The 16,483-nt window shown below is 38.2% G+C and overlaps 1 protein-coding gene across 1 annotated transcript; it reads left to right on the forward strand.

The window, feature by feature from the left end:
* Positions 1–1,884: 1,884 nt before the first annotated feature.
* Positions 1,885–15,611, forward strand: LOC140865260 (uncharacterized). The gene is made up of 6 exons (XM_073269842.1): positions 1,885–2,576; positions 2,619–3,652; positions 3,910–4,020; positions 4,216–4,954; positions 14,465–14,646; positions 14,776–15,611. Exons 1-6 carry the CDS (start codon positions 1,885–1,887, stop codon positions 15,609–15,611), a joined length of 3,594 nt encoding a protein of 1,197 aa, XP_073125943.1.
* The last annotated feature ends 872 nt before the right edge of the window (positions 15,612–16,483 follow it).

Raw genomic sequence — 16,483 nt, forward strand, 5'->3', positions numbered from 1 at the left:
CTTGGCTAAATTTATAGTTCTGGTTCAAGGAATATTTCTTGTATTTCGATTTATTACTGTGAGGCTTTGATTTAAATTGATGTTCTTGCTTGTCTCTAGTATTTGTTGATTTATGATTTATTTTATGAAAGTTGTGGGTCAATTAATCTGACAAATTAATTGGCTTTACGTCTTTTGAATGCTATCCATGAATTCAGTGATCCGTAATTGTCATGAAAGATTGGTACTTGAGTAGCGATAGATTAGGTGTGTTGTGCTATCATGGCATATTTAATCTAAATAAATTAACGGAACTAGATTTAACAATTGCAGCTATCTCGATTGTTAAATTTTAGGATTAATTATTTTCACAAATCGAAAAGCTATTTTTAATGAATATGGAACGCTATTGTGCCCAGTTGGTTATTATAAGTTTTGACTGGATGCTGAGTTTGGTCAATTAAAATAGGAGAACACAAAAATCTTAGTGGTTATCCCTATGATTTTAAGGTTAATTGCTAGAACTGCATGAATAAATTATTTGTTAGCCGATAACCAGTGATATAATTGAAATACGGAAATTCCTTGAATCAGAGTTTGTTTAATTATTGAATTTCATATCTATTTAATTGTTCAGCTCATTTATTTAATTTTTGTTTATTTTTATTTTTATTTCTATTGAAAACCAAAAATTCCCCCTTTTTAATTGTTATTCCTCGAAAGAGATAAATTTTCGTTCCCTGTGAATTTGACCCTGCTCATTACTATACTCGTTTTGTTAAAGAGTAGGAATTTTAATTTTGTTGGCTGACGACAGGCTTATCAAATTTTGGCGCCGTTGCCGGGGAACGGTGTTTATAATTATTTCTTTCGAGTTCTTGTTATTTAATTATTATTTTTTTATGCCTCGTTCTTCTCGTACAGGTGAATTAGAATATATTCCAGAGATCGAGAAGACGGCTAAGAGGTTGAGAAAAGAGGCGAGGCTACGACGTAACCAAGCATTGATTCCATCTCCTAGTTTGAACGCGAAATTGAACTCGAGCGAATCTGAAAGGGAATCTGACCCCGAGTTTGAAACTGAAGAAAGTGAGACAGAAGAAACAATGGTAGAACCAGCGCAGAGAACCCTCAGGGAGTTGGCTAATCCTAATGTTACTCAACAGCCATTATGCATTCAATTTCCTACTACTGAAGCCAATTTTGAATTGAAATCTGGGTTGATTCATTTATTGCCAACTTTTCGTGATCTTGCAGGTGAAGACCCGCATAAGCATTTAAAGGAGTTCCATATTGTTTGCACTGCCATGAAACCTCAAGGGATTACAGAGGAACAAATTTCACTGCGAGCTTTTCCATTCTCTCTAGCAGATAAGGCTAAGGATTGGCTCTACTATTTGCCATCTGGAACAATAACAACTTGGAATGGAATGAAGCAGCAATTTCTGGAAAAGTTCTTCCCAGCTTCGAGAGCAGCAAACATTAGGAAGGACATTTGTGGGATCCGGCAATTACAAGGAGAGACTTTGTATGAGTACTGGGAAAGATTCAAGAAACTGTGTGCGAGTTGCCCGCAACATCAAATTTCTGAACAACTTTTAATTCAGTATTTTTATGAGGGACTCTCAGTTTTTGATAGGAACATGGTGGATGCTGCAAGTGGAGGGGCATTAGTGAACAAAACACCTCAAGAAGCAAGTGATCTGATCGCCAACATGGCAGCTAATGCTCAACAGTTCGGAACAAGAGAAGACAACGCTCCACGATAGGTTAAAGAGGTAAGTGTTAGTCCAATTGATCAAAAATTAGATTCTTTAACATCTCTTTTGGAAAAAATTGGTTGTAGGACAAGCACAACAGGTCAAATCTTGTGGGATATGTTCGGTTGTTGGACATGCGACTGATATGTGTTCAACATTACATGAAAATCCGACGCAGCAAGCCAATGCAATTGGCGGTTTTTCTGGACAACCACAGCATCGATATGACCCATATTCCAATACCTACAATTCGGGATGGAGAGATCACCCGAATTTCAGTTACAAGAACCAAGGAGGACAACAAGGATTTCCACAACAGAATTACAACAAACAACCAGCACCTGCACAATCCTCTGACTCAGGTATGTCTCTAGATGAAATTGTTAAGGCCCTTGCATCTAACACTCAAAAATTTCAACAGGAAACAAGGACCAGCATGCAGAATCAAGGAAATCAGATAACTCAATTAGCTACTGCGGTCAGCAACTTGGAGGCTCAAAATTCTGGAAAACTACCATCACAAACGGTAGTAAATCCAAGAGAAAATGCAAGTGCAATGGTGTTGAGAAGTGGAAAAAAGATTGAAATTGAGTCTACCTCCCCTATGAAGACTAATGAAGGAAAGGAAATGGACAAGGAGACTGAAAACACATCCGAGGAGCAAACAAAGATAAAACCCACATCCCATTCATATGATATATCTAATGTGGTTGCTCCTCCCTTTCCCTCTAAGTTGGAAAAATCTAAGAAGATTGACTATGAGAATGAAGTGTTGGAGATGTTCAGAAAAGTGGAAATTAACATACCCTTGATTGATGCAATTAAGCAAATTCCAAGGTATGCTAAATTTTTGAAGGATTTGTGAACTAACAAGAGGAGGTTGAGAGGTGATGAGAAAGTGAGTGTGGGAGAAAATGTATCGGCTGTGATAAAAAAGTCATTACCAAATAAGTGCAAGGATCCAGGTATGTTTACTATGCCTTGTGTTATTGGAAATTTGAAGATTGAGCGTGCCATGTTAGATTTAGGTGTGTCCATAAATGTCATGCCATATTCGATTTATTGTGCTCTAAATCTGGGTCCTTTGAAAGAAACTAGAGTGGTGATTCAACTAGCTGATCGTTCTAATGCTTACCCAGAAGGGGTTGTTGAAGATGTCTTGGTGCAGGTTAAGGAATTAATATTTCCCGCAGATTTCTATATCTTGCGAATGGAAGAGGATTCCATGTCGAATTCACCTCCAATTCTATTGGGAAGGCCATTCATGAAGACAGCTAGGACAAAGATTGATGTTGATGATGGTACCCTCTCCGTCGAATTTGACGGAGAGATTGTAAAATTCAATATTTTTGATGCTATGAAGTACCCAAGTGAAAATCATTCGATATGCTCTATTGATTTTGTTGATTCAATTGTGCAGGAGGTTTTTGAGGAAGAATGTGAGACTGAAAATTTTCAAATGTATGCACAATTGGAGGTGGAAGGAGACTTAGCTGAGGCTTATGAGATTTCAGAACCAGTAATTGATCAAACGAGGGTAACAAATTCAAAGGTTGAAATTCCATTCTCTCATAAAAAATTGCTACCATCCGTTTTGCAGGCACCCAAAGTAGAGTTGAAGAGTTTGCCAGACCATTTGAAATATATATATCTGGGTGATGAAGAGACACTACCGGTGATCATCTCAAAAAAATTGACTGAAGATCAAGAAGAGAGGTTGGTCACAGTACTCAAGGAGCACAAAACTGCAATAGGGTGGACTTTGGCTGATATCAAAGGCATAAGTCCGTCGATTTGCATGCATAGAATTCTTTTGGAGGATGATGCCAAACCGGTAAGAGAGTTCCAAAGAAAACTGAATCCAGTAATGAAGGAAGTGGTAATGAAAGAAATCATCAAGCTCTTAGATGAAGGCATAATCTATCCCATCTCGGATAGCAAATGGGTGAGCCCGATCCATGTTGTACCAAATAAAACAGGCATTACTGTGGTAAGAAATCAAAATGATGAGTTGGTACCGACAAGAGTACAAAACGGCTGGAGAATGGTCATTGATTTTCGAAGGCTTAACTTAGCCACCAGAAAAGATCACTTTCCCTTACCTTTTATTGATCAGACATTGGAAAGCTAGCTGGAAAAACTTATTTTTGTTTTCTTGATGTATTTTCAGGTTACTACCAGACAGTCATTGCTCAAGAAGATCAGGAGAAAACAACTTTCACGTGCCCTTTTGGAACATTCGCCTACAGACGCATGCCATTCGGACTTTGTAATGCCCCAGGTACGTTCCAACGGTGCATGCTAAGTATATTTTCTGAATATATTGAGAATTGCATTGAAGTATTCATGGACGATTTCACTGTTTATGGAAACTCATTTGAGGTTTGTCTGGATCACTTATCCAATATTTTGAAAAGATGTATGGAAACCAACTTGGTTTTGAATTATGAAAAATGTCATTTCATGGTGAATGAAGGTATTGTGTTGGGACATGTTATTTCTTCAAAAGGTATAGAGGTTGATAAATCAAATATTGATTTGATCACACACTTGTCATTCCCCACTAACGTTAAGGAAGTTCGAGCTTTTCTTGGGCATGCAGGTTTTTATCGCAGGTTTATTAAGGATTTTTCAAAGATTGCTTTGCCAATTTCCAAGTTATTGCAAAAGGATGTGCCCTTCGAGTTTGGAGAGAAATGCAAGGAGGCTTTTGACAAACTCAAGAACATGCTGACTACTGCACCAATAATCAAGCCTCCTGATTGGACCTTGCCTTTTGAAATAATGTGTGATGCCAGTAACTATGCTGTGGGAGCTGTTTTAGGCCAACGTATTGATAAGAAGAGTCATGTCATATATTATGCATCAAAGACATTGGACCCTGCACAGTGCAACTACACAACTACTGAAAAGGAGCTTTTAGCAATTGTTTTTGCTTTAAATAAATTCAGATCATATTTACTTGGTTCTAAAGTGTTGGTGTATTCTGATCATGCAGCGCTGAAGTATCTATTGGCGAAAAAGGAGTCGAAATCGAGGTTGATACGGTGGATACTTCTGCTCCAAGAGTTTGACTTTGAAATCAAGGATCGGAAGGGAACTGAGAATCCAGTAGCCGATCACCTGAGCAAATTGGTGAAAGAAGAGGAATCCATGCCTATTTCTGAATTATTTCCTGATGAACAATTATTCCAAGTTAAAGATATGGTTCCTTGGTATGCGGATATAGTAAACTATTTGGTTAGTGGAATTTTTGTTGGAAAACGGTGTTCAGATCAATTAAGAATTGATACCCGGTGCAGCGGAAGTTTAAAATTTTTATTTTATTATATGGAACGATTCCATATATGGGTATCAAAACTTTTACGATTAAATTTGTTCAAGTAAAAATAAAACACAGTTAAATTTTACCTCGTCAAGCAAAGGCTTGATCGTGGACTCCAACAGAATTTAATCTGCTCTTCTTGTAAATCTCGGAAACCGATGACAATCACGATCTAACTCCGGAATTAGGTCCACGAATGAAAAACAGAAACCCTCTGATTGACTGCACTAGAAATCAATCAGAAGTTTTACGTAGAGAATAAACAGATATGATCTGTTAATTCGATTTGTAATTTTTCACAAAAATCACAAGCCGAATTTTCTCCAAAGAGACAGAGGAATTTTCGAAAAATCCTCTTGAATAGTATAGAGTGAATTTCGAAAATTGCAGTATTCAATGTGTGTAATTTTCGAACCCAACACCTCTATTTATAGATAATTTCTAGTTATAATTGTATCAGGACTCTAACTCCTTAAAGCCCACAATCCATAACTTAAGCCCAACAAGCCAAGCCTGTTGTTATAGAAATTAATATAAAATTCATCGTGACTCCAATTGATAAACTGATTTTATCAATGTGCACAGAAACCATTTCTGCATCTTTTAGAGTCAAGATAATTTTTCTGAATCCGAATTCAGTGATTTCCAAAAATGCCCATCCCTATGTCATTTTAAGAAAACCCACTCCCTTTAGTTAAGAAGTCCAACTTCTCTTTCATTAAATTTAACTCTTTAAATTTAACTATCTCTATGGGATTTTAGTAATCCATTACTTGTGTAACCCTCAATGGTTCAGGAATACAGCTAGCCGTGGGCTCACAACTCCTTGTGACTCGGAACAACAATTTCCGACTTACCCATCGAATCATGGTAAGAGCGCCTAGCAACATCGCCCCATGATTTCCTAGGTATTACTGATAGTGCCTGCAAGAACCAGTAGATTTTGGTTAGCGTACAGTACGGTCCCTTCATCCATATATCCCGATCGAATCAACAACCATTGGTATATCGAGAGTCGTTCGAGATTCGATAACTATGCATTACATCTTGGAGATCAAATAGTGACATCGCATGTGTTACTAGAAAAACCCATTAACCTAAAACACATCATGTACTCTGGCCAGAGATTCGTCACACTAATATCTCCTCAGATCGCATAGGATATTCACACTCGCAAGTATGTGGTGAATCCTTGACAACAAAGCATCGACTCCTATATGTGTCGTAACTGTACCCAATCCCGACACCTGATGACCCCAATAGAGTCGTTAAATGAGTCAAAGTACAGTACTAGCATATAGAGTCTCAATGATATTTCAAGTAATAAGGACTAATGGTGTACAACCAAAACCGCGGACTTTATCCACTCGATAAGTGATAACCACTTGGAAAGTCCGAATAGGGTAGTTCGATCATTCATCATATGAATATCCATTTGCATGCTTTGAACATCTCTATGTTCCACACCAATGAAACGTGGTACTCGGCATCGCAAATGCTAGTCTCAATCTCGAGCGATCCTTATCCTTATTTGCGGACGGCTCAATTGACTAGGAACAGTTTAGAATATACAGTGACTATAAGATGTGTTTCATGATAGCCATCCCCATGTGCTACCACATCTTACATACACTATAGCATATTCAAGGTTTTTATCAAAACAACAATAGTATATCATAATATAATATTATGAAGAAAGATAAAGTCAATGCCATTATAAAAGTGTAAATTATATTAAACAAAAGATTGTTTTACATAGAGTCATAAAAGCCCTTAGCCACAAGTTGGCTAACAGGGCACCCACTCTTTCAATCTCCCACTTGCCCTAAAGCCAACTAGTCATACTACGTAATCCTATTGCTTCGCGATGTTTGTCAAACAATGGTCCTGGCAAGGGCTTAGTAAGCGGATCAGCGATATTGTCTGTAGAGGCCACTCTCTCGACACTGATGTCTACTCTTTCCACGATCTCCCGGATGATGTGGTATTTCCTCAGTACGTGTTTGGACTTCTGATGAGACCTTGGTTCCTTTGCCTGAGCAACGGCACCCGTGTTGTCACAGTACACCGGGACTGGACCAACAGCTTCAGGAATTACACCCAACTCTTGGATGAATTTCCTTATCCAAACCGCCTCTTTAGCAGCAGCTGATGCTGCAATGTATTCTGCCTCAGTGGTGGAATCCACTGTGGTGTCCTGCTTGGAACTCTTCCAAGAGACAGCACCGCCATTGAGCACGAATACAAATCCAGAGGTTGATTTCGAGTCATCCACGTCACATTGGAAGCTAGAGTCGGTATAGCCTTCCAACTTCAATTCTCTCCCTCCATAAACCATGAATAAATTCTTAGTCCTTCGCAAGTACTTAAGAATATCCTTCACAGCTTTCCAATGCATTTGACCGGGATTGGCTTGGTATCTGCTCGTGATGCTCAGAGCATAGGCCACATCCGGTCTGGTAGATATCATACATGATACTACCTATGGCTGACGCATATGGCACGTATGTCATCTTCTCTATCTCTTCGTCAGTCTTGGGACACATAGACTTGGATAGAGAAACTCCATGAAACATAGGTAGATGTCCTCTCTTGGACTCATCCATAGAAAACCTTTTCAATATGGTGTCGATGTAGGTTGATTGAGTGAGTCCTATCATTCTTTTAGATCTATCTCTATAGATCTGAATTCCTAGAATATAGGATGCCTCACCTAAATCCTTCATCGAGAATCTACCTGATAACCATATCTTTGTTGACTGCAACATCCCTACATCATTTCCCATGAGTAGGATGTCATCAACATAAAGTACTAAGAATGTTACCGCATTCTTAACTACTTTCTTGTACACGCATGGTTTCTCCGGGTTCTTGATAAAACCAAAATCCTTTATCATTTCATCAAATTTGTGGTTCCAACTTCTTGATGCTTGTTTGAGACCATAGATTGATCTCTGAAGCTTTCATACCTTATGCTCGCTTCCCATGGATGTGTATCCCTCAGGCTGCATCATATAGATCTCTTCCTTAATGTTTCCATTAAGAAATGCAGTCTTTACATTCATTTGCCATATCTCATAGTCATACCATGCTGCTATGGCAATAAGGATTCTTATGGACTTGAACATTGCGACTGGTAAAAAAGTTTCATCATAGTCAACTCCTTGTCTTTGAGTATAACCTTTTGCCACCAATCGTGCCTTGTAGGTCAATACCTTTCCATAAGGCCCAAGCTTTCTCTTGTAGATCCATTTGCACCCAATTGGAACAATTCCATCGGGAGGATCTACTAAAGACCAAACTTGGTTAGAATGCATCGAGTCTATTTCCGATTGCATAGTTTCAAGCCATAAATTTGAATTCGCATCAGAAATTGCTTCCTTGAAGTTTCTTGGATCACATCCAATGTCGGGTTCACTTTGATCCCCTTCAAGAAGAAGACCATATCTAATAGGAGGCCTAGAAGTCCTCTCGGATCTCCTAGTAATAGGCGTGTCTTGTGATGATTCTTGAGGTGTAGGATCACTATTTTGTATCTCGGGTTCTTCTCGAATTTCTTCGAGTTCCATCATCTTGTCTTTCTTATCCAATAAGAACTCCTTCTCCAAGAAGGTGGCATTCCTTGAAACAAACACTTTTGTTTCAGCAGGATGATAAAAATAATATCCAATTGAATTCTTCGGATACCCTACAAAATAACATAAGGTGGATCGACTATTCAACTTATCTCCCACTGTCTGCTTCACGTAAGCAGGACATCCCCAAATCCTCAAGTACGAATACTTAGGAGCTTTGCCATTCCATAACTCGTATGGTGTTTTATTTACTGCTTTAGTGTGGACGTTGTTTAACAACAATACCGCCGTTTCAAGCGCGTAGCCCCAAAACGAAGGTGGGAGCTCAGTGAAGCTCATCATGGATCGAACCATGTCCAACAAAGTTCGATTGCGACGCTCCGAAACACCATTAAGCTGAGGTGTCATAGGAGGAGTCCACTGAGAGAGAATCCCATTCTCTTTTAGATAGTCCAAAAACTCGGTACTTAAGTATTCTCCACCTCGATCCGATCGAAGTGCCTTAATACTTTTACCTAATTTGTTTTCTACTTCAGCCTTGAATTCTTTGAACCTTTCAAATGCTTCAGACTTATATTTCATTAAATATAAATACCCATACCTAGAATGATCATCAGTAAAGATAATGAAGTAGGTGTTGCCACATTTAGTACCAATCCTAAATGGACCGCAAACATCTGTATGGATCAAATTCAACAAATTTTGACTACGCTCAGGTTTCCCTTTGAAAGGAGATTTAGTCATTTTTCCCTTTAGGCAGGACTCACAAGTAGGTAGAGAGTTAATATCAGACATATCAAACATGCCCTCTCCCACTAGCTTGTTCATCCTCCTTGAGGAAATATGACCTAGCCTAGCATGCCAAAGGTTTGCCGGGTTTTGACTATCGTCCTTTCTTTTAATTGTTGTTACCGGTTTATCAACATAATTAATTGGAACGTCTTTTAATTTTAAGCTATATAGATCGTTTTCAAGTTGTCCATTTCCAATCAAACATTCATTCTTGTAAATATTACAAATCTCATTCACAAAATTGCAAGAAAAACCATCTCTATCAAGCATAGAAATAAATATAATGTTTTTGACCAAATCCGGAACATATAAAACATCTCTCAAAATTAACTTAAAATTGTTCTGCAAAACTAAATAAATGTCTCCTATAGCTTTGGCTTCGACTCTAGAACCATTCCCGAGCCTTAGTTGGGTCTCACCCATCCTTAGCTTACGACTTCTTGTCATCACCTGCAAATCATTGCAAATGTGAGATCCACATCCGGTATCCAATACCCAAGAAGAAGTATTAAGCAAAACATTTATTTCAATGTAAAACATATCCTTTGCAGTTCGCAACTGTTCAAGGTATTCCTTGCAGTTACGTTTCCAATGACCGGGTTTCTTGCAGTAATGGCAAACGTTTTCATCTTTTATCCCATTTGAAACCTTGGAATTTCCCTTCTTATTTGGTACAATCTTCTTGAGCGGGGCAGAACGTTTCTTACCCTTTCCACTTGGTCCTTTCTTAGAGTTAGAAGAGGAGCCAACCAAGAGTACCGGTTTATCCTTTTTTAGTGTGGCTTCATATGTGACAAGCATATTGACCATCTCTTCAAGGGTGGCCTCTATCTTGTTCATATTGAAGTTCATCACAAAACCGTCAAATGATGAAGGAAGTGATAGAAGCAACAAGTCCGCGCTAAGTTCAAGCTCCAAAGTCAAGTCGAGTGTTATCAACTTTTCAATGAGCCCAATCATGCGCACCCCATGCTCACGGACCGAAGTCCCATCTCGCATGCGGCTCGTCATGAGCTCTCTGATGGTGGCATACCTCTCCGACCTTGACTGAGCTCCAAAGAGTTCCTTGAGGTTCTTGTGAATGTCAGCAGCATTCACGGTATCCTCGAATCTCCTTTGAAGCTCATCAGACATCGAAGCCTGCATGTAGCATTTGGCCTTGATATCATGGTCCCACCATAAATCAAGTTTGGCCAACTCTTTCGGACTTGTATTAGCCGGGGCTTCCTTCGGAGGCGGCTTTTCTAACACGTAGGAAGCTTTTTCCGAAGTAAGAATAATTTTCAACTTACGGAACCATTCCGTATAGTTTGCGCCAGTCAATTTGTTTTGTTCAAGAATTAAAAACAGTGGATTGCGAGAAGTCATTGTAATAGTATACTGAAAAGGAAACAGACAATAATCAATGATTGTTTAATTAATTTACTAAGACATAAAATATGGCGAATTTTTTATTTTATGAATTACACTCCCACTATTTTAACGATTTCACTACCCTCTAGTGAAAACGGGAAACTGTTTTCCTTAGTGAGAACATGGAGTCCAATTGACAAATCATGATCCCGAATAATATCAGCCAACCATAATTTTCAAAAGGTAGAGCCCTATTACTTCCAAAGTAACCCCCATGTTTTTACCTCATGTCCAATAAGGCCCAATAATATGACGTTGTTTATTGTGACATGTCAAGATAACCCATCAATATTAAGTTGTGATGGACGGTCGCCATGTGGATCCCCAATAATATGAGCCAATCCCATGGGAGTTCCACCCAACTTACAACATGTGTCGATCCAATGTACAACTTTCCGACGAACGGGCCCCCCCAATAATATGAGCCAGACCGTATCCGCGGGTAGCATCTCATACATTGATCGTTGATGGAAGGTAGGAATATTTAAACAATATTTAAATTCCCTTTTTATTAATCTTGATATCAATTTTAAATCATATTTAAAATGAGGGATTTTTAATTTTGAAAATTTGTCTCATCATGCAATTTATGTATGCTTGCGGAATTCATACAATTTAGTCTAAACATGCATACATCAATAATATCATATATTATTTAAGGATGATCGATCCCATTAACTAATCGACCCGTGGTTGCCAATCACGAGTCTAAGTCCAATCCTAGGTGATATGCAAGTATGCAATGCAATCCTATTACATTGAGCTTCCAATTTACATTTCTTCGGTCTTCATTGTCTGCTGGGCCCACCATTTCTTCAAATCTTTGTCTTCCACTAAGTCTAATAAATTTACAATAAATTTCGATGACAAATATGGGATACATTTTTAGGGGTGGAAACGGGCCAAAAACCAGGCCCACTTTTATTACATATGAAAATCATATTTGGGCTATAAACCAAGCCCATAAATAAACACCAACAACAATAAGACAAATGTAAATCACCTAACATACACCTAAAACATTGGTCATGGCAATCGATCATCCTTTATCCATTAATTAATTCAATAATTAAATAATTGGATAAACATGCAAAGGCATCATAATTTAAAAGATAAAATCATATTTTATCTTATCCATCCATAAGATCATATTTTATCATCAATTGTACCAAAATAATTAATTTTATAAAATTTAATTTAACGGATAAAATTTATAAATTTTTCAAAAATTCAAAATTATCCAAAAATAAATTTTAAAATTTTCGGACTCGAACAATTCGATCTGATGCCTCGTGAACCAATCAAAAACAATTTTTGATCGGATCAAAAACTAGAATTTCAAAAATTAAAATTTTAATTAAAAATTAAAAATAATTTTTCCGGGCTGCCCGGGACAATCCCGGGCAGCCCGCGCCCCAAAAGGGGGCCCGGGCTGGGCAGCCCGCAGCGACGTTTGCTGCCCTTGGGCAGCGACGCTCGCTTCCCCAGGCAGCGACAATCGCTGCCCAATTTGCCCATTAAAATTATATTTTAAATTTTCGTTTTGTTTCATAAATCGAGGCTTAAAAATTTTGTACAATCGATTAATTTAATCGTTTGATCTGAGCAACCTGGCTCTGATACCACTGTTGGAAAACAGTGTTCAGATCAATTAAGAATTGATACCCGATGCAGCGGAAGTTTAAAATTTTTATTTTATTATATGGAACGATTCCATATATGGGTATCAAAACTTTTACGATTAAATTTGTTCAAGTAAAAATAAAACACAGTTAAATTTTTACCTCGTCAAGCAAAGGCTTGATCGTGGACTCCAACAGAATTTAATATGCTCTTCTTGTAAATCCCGGGAACCGATGACAGTCACGATCTAACTCCGGAATTAAGTCCACGAATGAAAAATAGAAACCCTCTGATTGACTGCACTAGAAATCAATCAGAAGTTTTACGTAGAGAATAAACAGATATGATCTGTTAATTCGATTTGTAATTTTTCACAAAAATCACAAGCCGAATTTTCTTCAAAGGGACAGAGGAATTTTCGAAAAATCCTCTTGAATAGTATAGAGTGAATTTTGAAAATTGCAGTATTCAATGTGTTTAATTTTCGAACCCAAAACCTCTATTTATAGATAATTTCTAGTTATAATTGTATCAGGACTATAACTCCTTAAAGCCCACAATCCATAACTTAAGCCCAACAAGCCAAGCCTGTTGTTATAGAAATTAATATAAAATTCATCGTGACTCCGATTGATAAACTGATTTTACCAATGTACACAGAAACCATTTCTGCATCTTTTAAAGTCAAGATAATTTTTCTGAATCCGAATTCAGTGATTTCCAAAAATGCCAATACCTATGTCATTTTAGGAAATCCCACTCTCTTTAGTTAAGAAGTCCAACTTCTCTTTCATTAAATTTAACTCTTTAAATTTAACTATCTCTACGGGGTTTTAGTAATCCATTACTTGTGTAACCCTCAATGGTTCAGGAATACAGCTAGCCGTGGGCTCACAACTCCTTGTGACTCGGAACAACAATTTCCGACTTACCCATCGAATCATGGTAAGAGCGCCTAGCAACATCGCCCCATGATTCCCTAGGTATTACTGATAGTGCCTGCAAGAACCAGTAGATTTTGGTTAGCGTACAGTACGGTCCCTTCATCCATATATCCCGATCGAATCAACAACCATTGGTATATCGAGAGTCGTTCGAGATTCGATAACTATGCATTACATCTTGGAGATCAAATAGTGACATCGCATGTGTTACTAGGAAAACCCATTAACCTAAAACACATCATGTACTCTGGCCAGAGATTCGTCACACTAATATCTCCTCAGATCGCATAGGATATCCACACTCGCAAGTATGTGGTGAATCCTTGACAACAAAGCATCGACTCCTATATGTATCGTAACTGTACCCAATCCCGACACCTGATGACCACAATAGAGTCGATAAACGAGTCAAAGTACAGTACTAGCATATAGAGTCTCAATGATATTTCAAGTAATAAGGACTAATGGTGTACAACCAAAACCGCGGACTTTATCCACTCGATAAGTGATAACCACTTGGAAAGTCCGAATAGGGTAGTTCGATCATTCATCATATGAATATCCATTTGCATGCTTTGAACATCTCTATGTTCCACACCAATGAAACGTGGTACTCGGCATCGCAAATGCTAGTCTCAATCTCGAGCGATCCTTATCCTTATTTGCGGATGGCTCAATTGACTAGGAACAGTTTAGAATATACAGTGACTATAAGATGTGTTTCATGATAGCCATCCCCATGTGCTACCACATCTTACATACACTATAGTATATTCAAGGTTTTTATCAAAACAACAATAGTATATCATAATATAACATTATGAAGAAAGATAAAGTCAATGCCATTATAAAAGTGTAAATTATATTAAACAAAAGATTGTTTTACATAGTCATAAAAGCCCTTAGCCACAAGTTGGCTAACCGGGCACCCACTCTTTCAATTTTTCCCTCTTCCCTTAGTAAATCCCGTAAGAATAAGATTCGATGTGAGGCAAAGTATTATGTGTGGGAGGAACCTGATTTATGGAAATTTTGTGCTGATCAAGTTATTAGGAGATGTGTGCCTGAAAATGAGTACAAGTCAGTTTTGGTTTTTTGTCATAACTATGCATGTGGTGGTCATTTTGGACCGAAAAGAACTGCTAGAAAAATTTTGGATAGTGGTTTGTACTGGGAAACTTTGTTTAAAGATGCTTATCTGTTTTGTAAAAACTGTGAAAAGTGCCAAAGAACGGGTTCTTTATCTCATAGAAATCAAATGCCCCAAACTCCAATTCTTGTTTGTGAAATTTTTTATATATGGGGTATAGATTTCATGAGTCCGTTTCCTTCATCATGTGGTTATGTTTATATACTTTTGGCAGTTGATTATGTATCGAAGTGGGTAGAAGCAAAACCCACCAGGACTAATGATTCACAGGTTATTGTAGGTTTCCTCAAGTCTAATATTTTCAGCAGGTTTGGAATCCCTAGAGCGCTAATCAGTGACCAAGGGACTCATTTTTGCAATAGAAATGTTGAGGCTTTACTGAAAAAATATGGAGTGTATCACAGGGTAGCCACCGCTTACCACCCGCAAATGAATGGTCAAGCAGAAGTTTCAAATAGGGAGATCAAATCGATTCTTGCAAAAACGATAAATCCAGGAAGGAAAGATTGGAGTATTCGTCTAGATGATGCACTTTGGGCTTACCGAACCGCATACAAAACTCCTATTGGGATGTCCCCTTACAGATTAGTGTTTGGGAAGGCGTGTCATCTGCCAGTTGAGATTGAGCATAAAGCATATTGGGCGGTGAAACGCTGTAACATGAACTTGGATAAGGCAGGAGAGACTAGGAAGCTGCACCTGCAAGAGTTAGAGGAACTACGTTTGGAGGCTTATGAGAACTCAAGGATTTATAAAGAGAAAACGAAGCTGTTTCATGATAACTCCATCTTGAGGAAGCAATTTACTGTTGGCCAAAAAGTACTGCTTTTTAATTCTCGGTTGAAATTAATACCAGGTAAGCTTCGTTCTCAATGGATTGGTCCATTTGTTGTTACTCACGTGTTCCCTTATGGTGCAGTAGAAATTAAGAGTTTGGATACAGAAAAAAATTTCAAAGTGAATGGACATCGACTGAAGGTGTATCTTGAAGATGAGAGTGTGTCGTACATGGAGATCGAGTTAACAAATCCTGATTATTCCACAACTTGAGGGGATTGGTAACGTCGAGCATAACGACGCTAAAAAATTGCGCTTTTGGGAGGCAACCCAATGTTTTTTTTATTTATTATTGTTATTAGATTTTTTTATGCTTACTTTTAAAAAAAAAAAATTCAGAAAATAATTTTTTACAAGGCGTGCCCACGCCCTATGAAAAATCTTTTTCTGTACAAAAAAATCAATTTTTCTTCTTTAAAAGTTAAAATTTTTAGAAAATAAATTTCTATAAGGCGTGCCCACGCCCTATTAAAAATTATTTTCTGTTTTAAAATAGCACTTAATAATTTGTTTTAGTTTTTTTTATTAATAATTACGTTAATAATAATTAAAATAGGGTTTATAGCCTAATAAATTTTTTTTTGTACAGGGCCGCCTCTTTCTTTTTCGTTTCTTTTCTGATCGTGTCTCTTACACCGCCATCTTCCTCACAACTTCATCGCCGATTTTTTTTCCTGTACAAAAGGAACACCGCCGCTGCATAACCCTGTTCGTCCCTTGCCTTTAGCATCATCATCATCTTACCCATCGCAAATCACTCCCTACTGTTCTGCTCTTTCTCACCATCATCCCTTGCGCCGAACAGTAGGGACGAACATCACCGCCTGTTTTTGAACCAGTCACCGCCGATCGTTCCTGCAAACTCCACGCTGCCGTCTGATCATCACTGTCCCGCTTCACTTCGCAGACCACCTTCACCATCATAAATCACCACCACCCCTCCGACATCTTCTCAGCGCCGCCCGCACCACCGTCCAGCCACCTTTGTTTCACCGTCCGTGCACCAACAGCCGCCTTATCTCATCATCATCACCGGTCATCATCTTCCCCTTCACAACAGGGACGCTGCTGCGATTCTTATCTTT

The sequence above is a fragment of the Henckelia pumila genome, chromosome 1 (genome assembly GCF_033568475.1).
Source record: "Henckelia pumila isolate YLH828 chromosome 1, ASM3356847v2, whole genome shotgun sequence".
In the NCBI taxonomy this organism is placed as follows: Eukaryota; Viridiplantae; Streptophyta; class Magnoliopsida; order Lamiales; family Gesneriaceae; genus Henckelia; species Henckelia pumila.

What these genes read in the sequence shown, in the direction of transcription:
- LOC140865260 (XM_073269842.1), top strand. Translation starts at nt 1,885, where the DNA reads ATGTGTTCAACATTACATGAAAATCCGACGCAGCAAGCCAATGCAATT. An exon ending in GCAATTAAGCAAATTCCAAG is followed by an intron (nt 2,577 to 2,618) that starts GTATGCTAAATT and finishes TAACAAGAGGAG; the next exon opens with GTTGAGAGGTGATGAGAAAG. An exon ending in TGAAAAGTGCCAAAGAACGG is followed by an intron (nt 14,647 to 14,775) that starts GTTCTTTATCTC and finishes TACTTTTGGCAG; the next exon opens with TTGATTATGTATCGAAGTGG.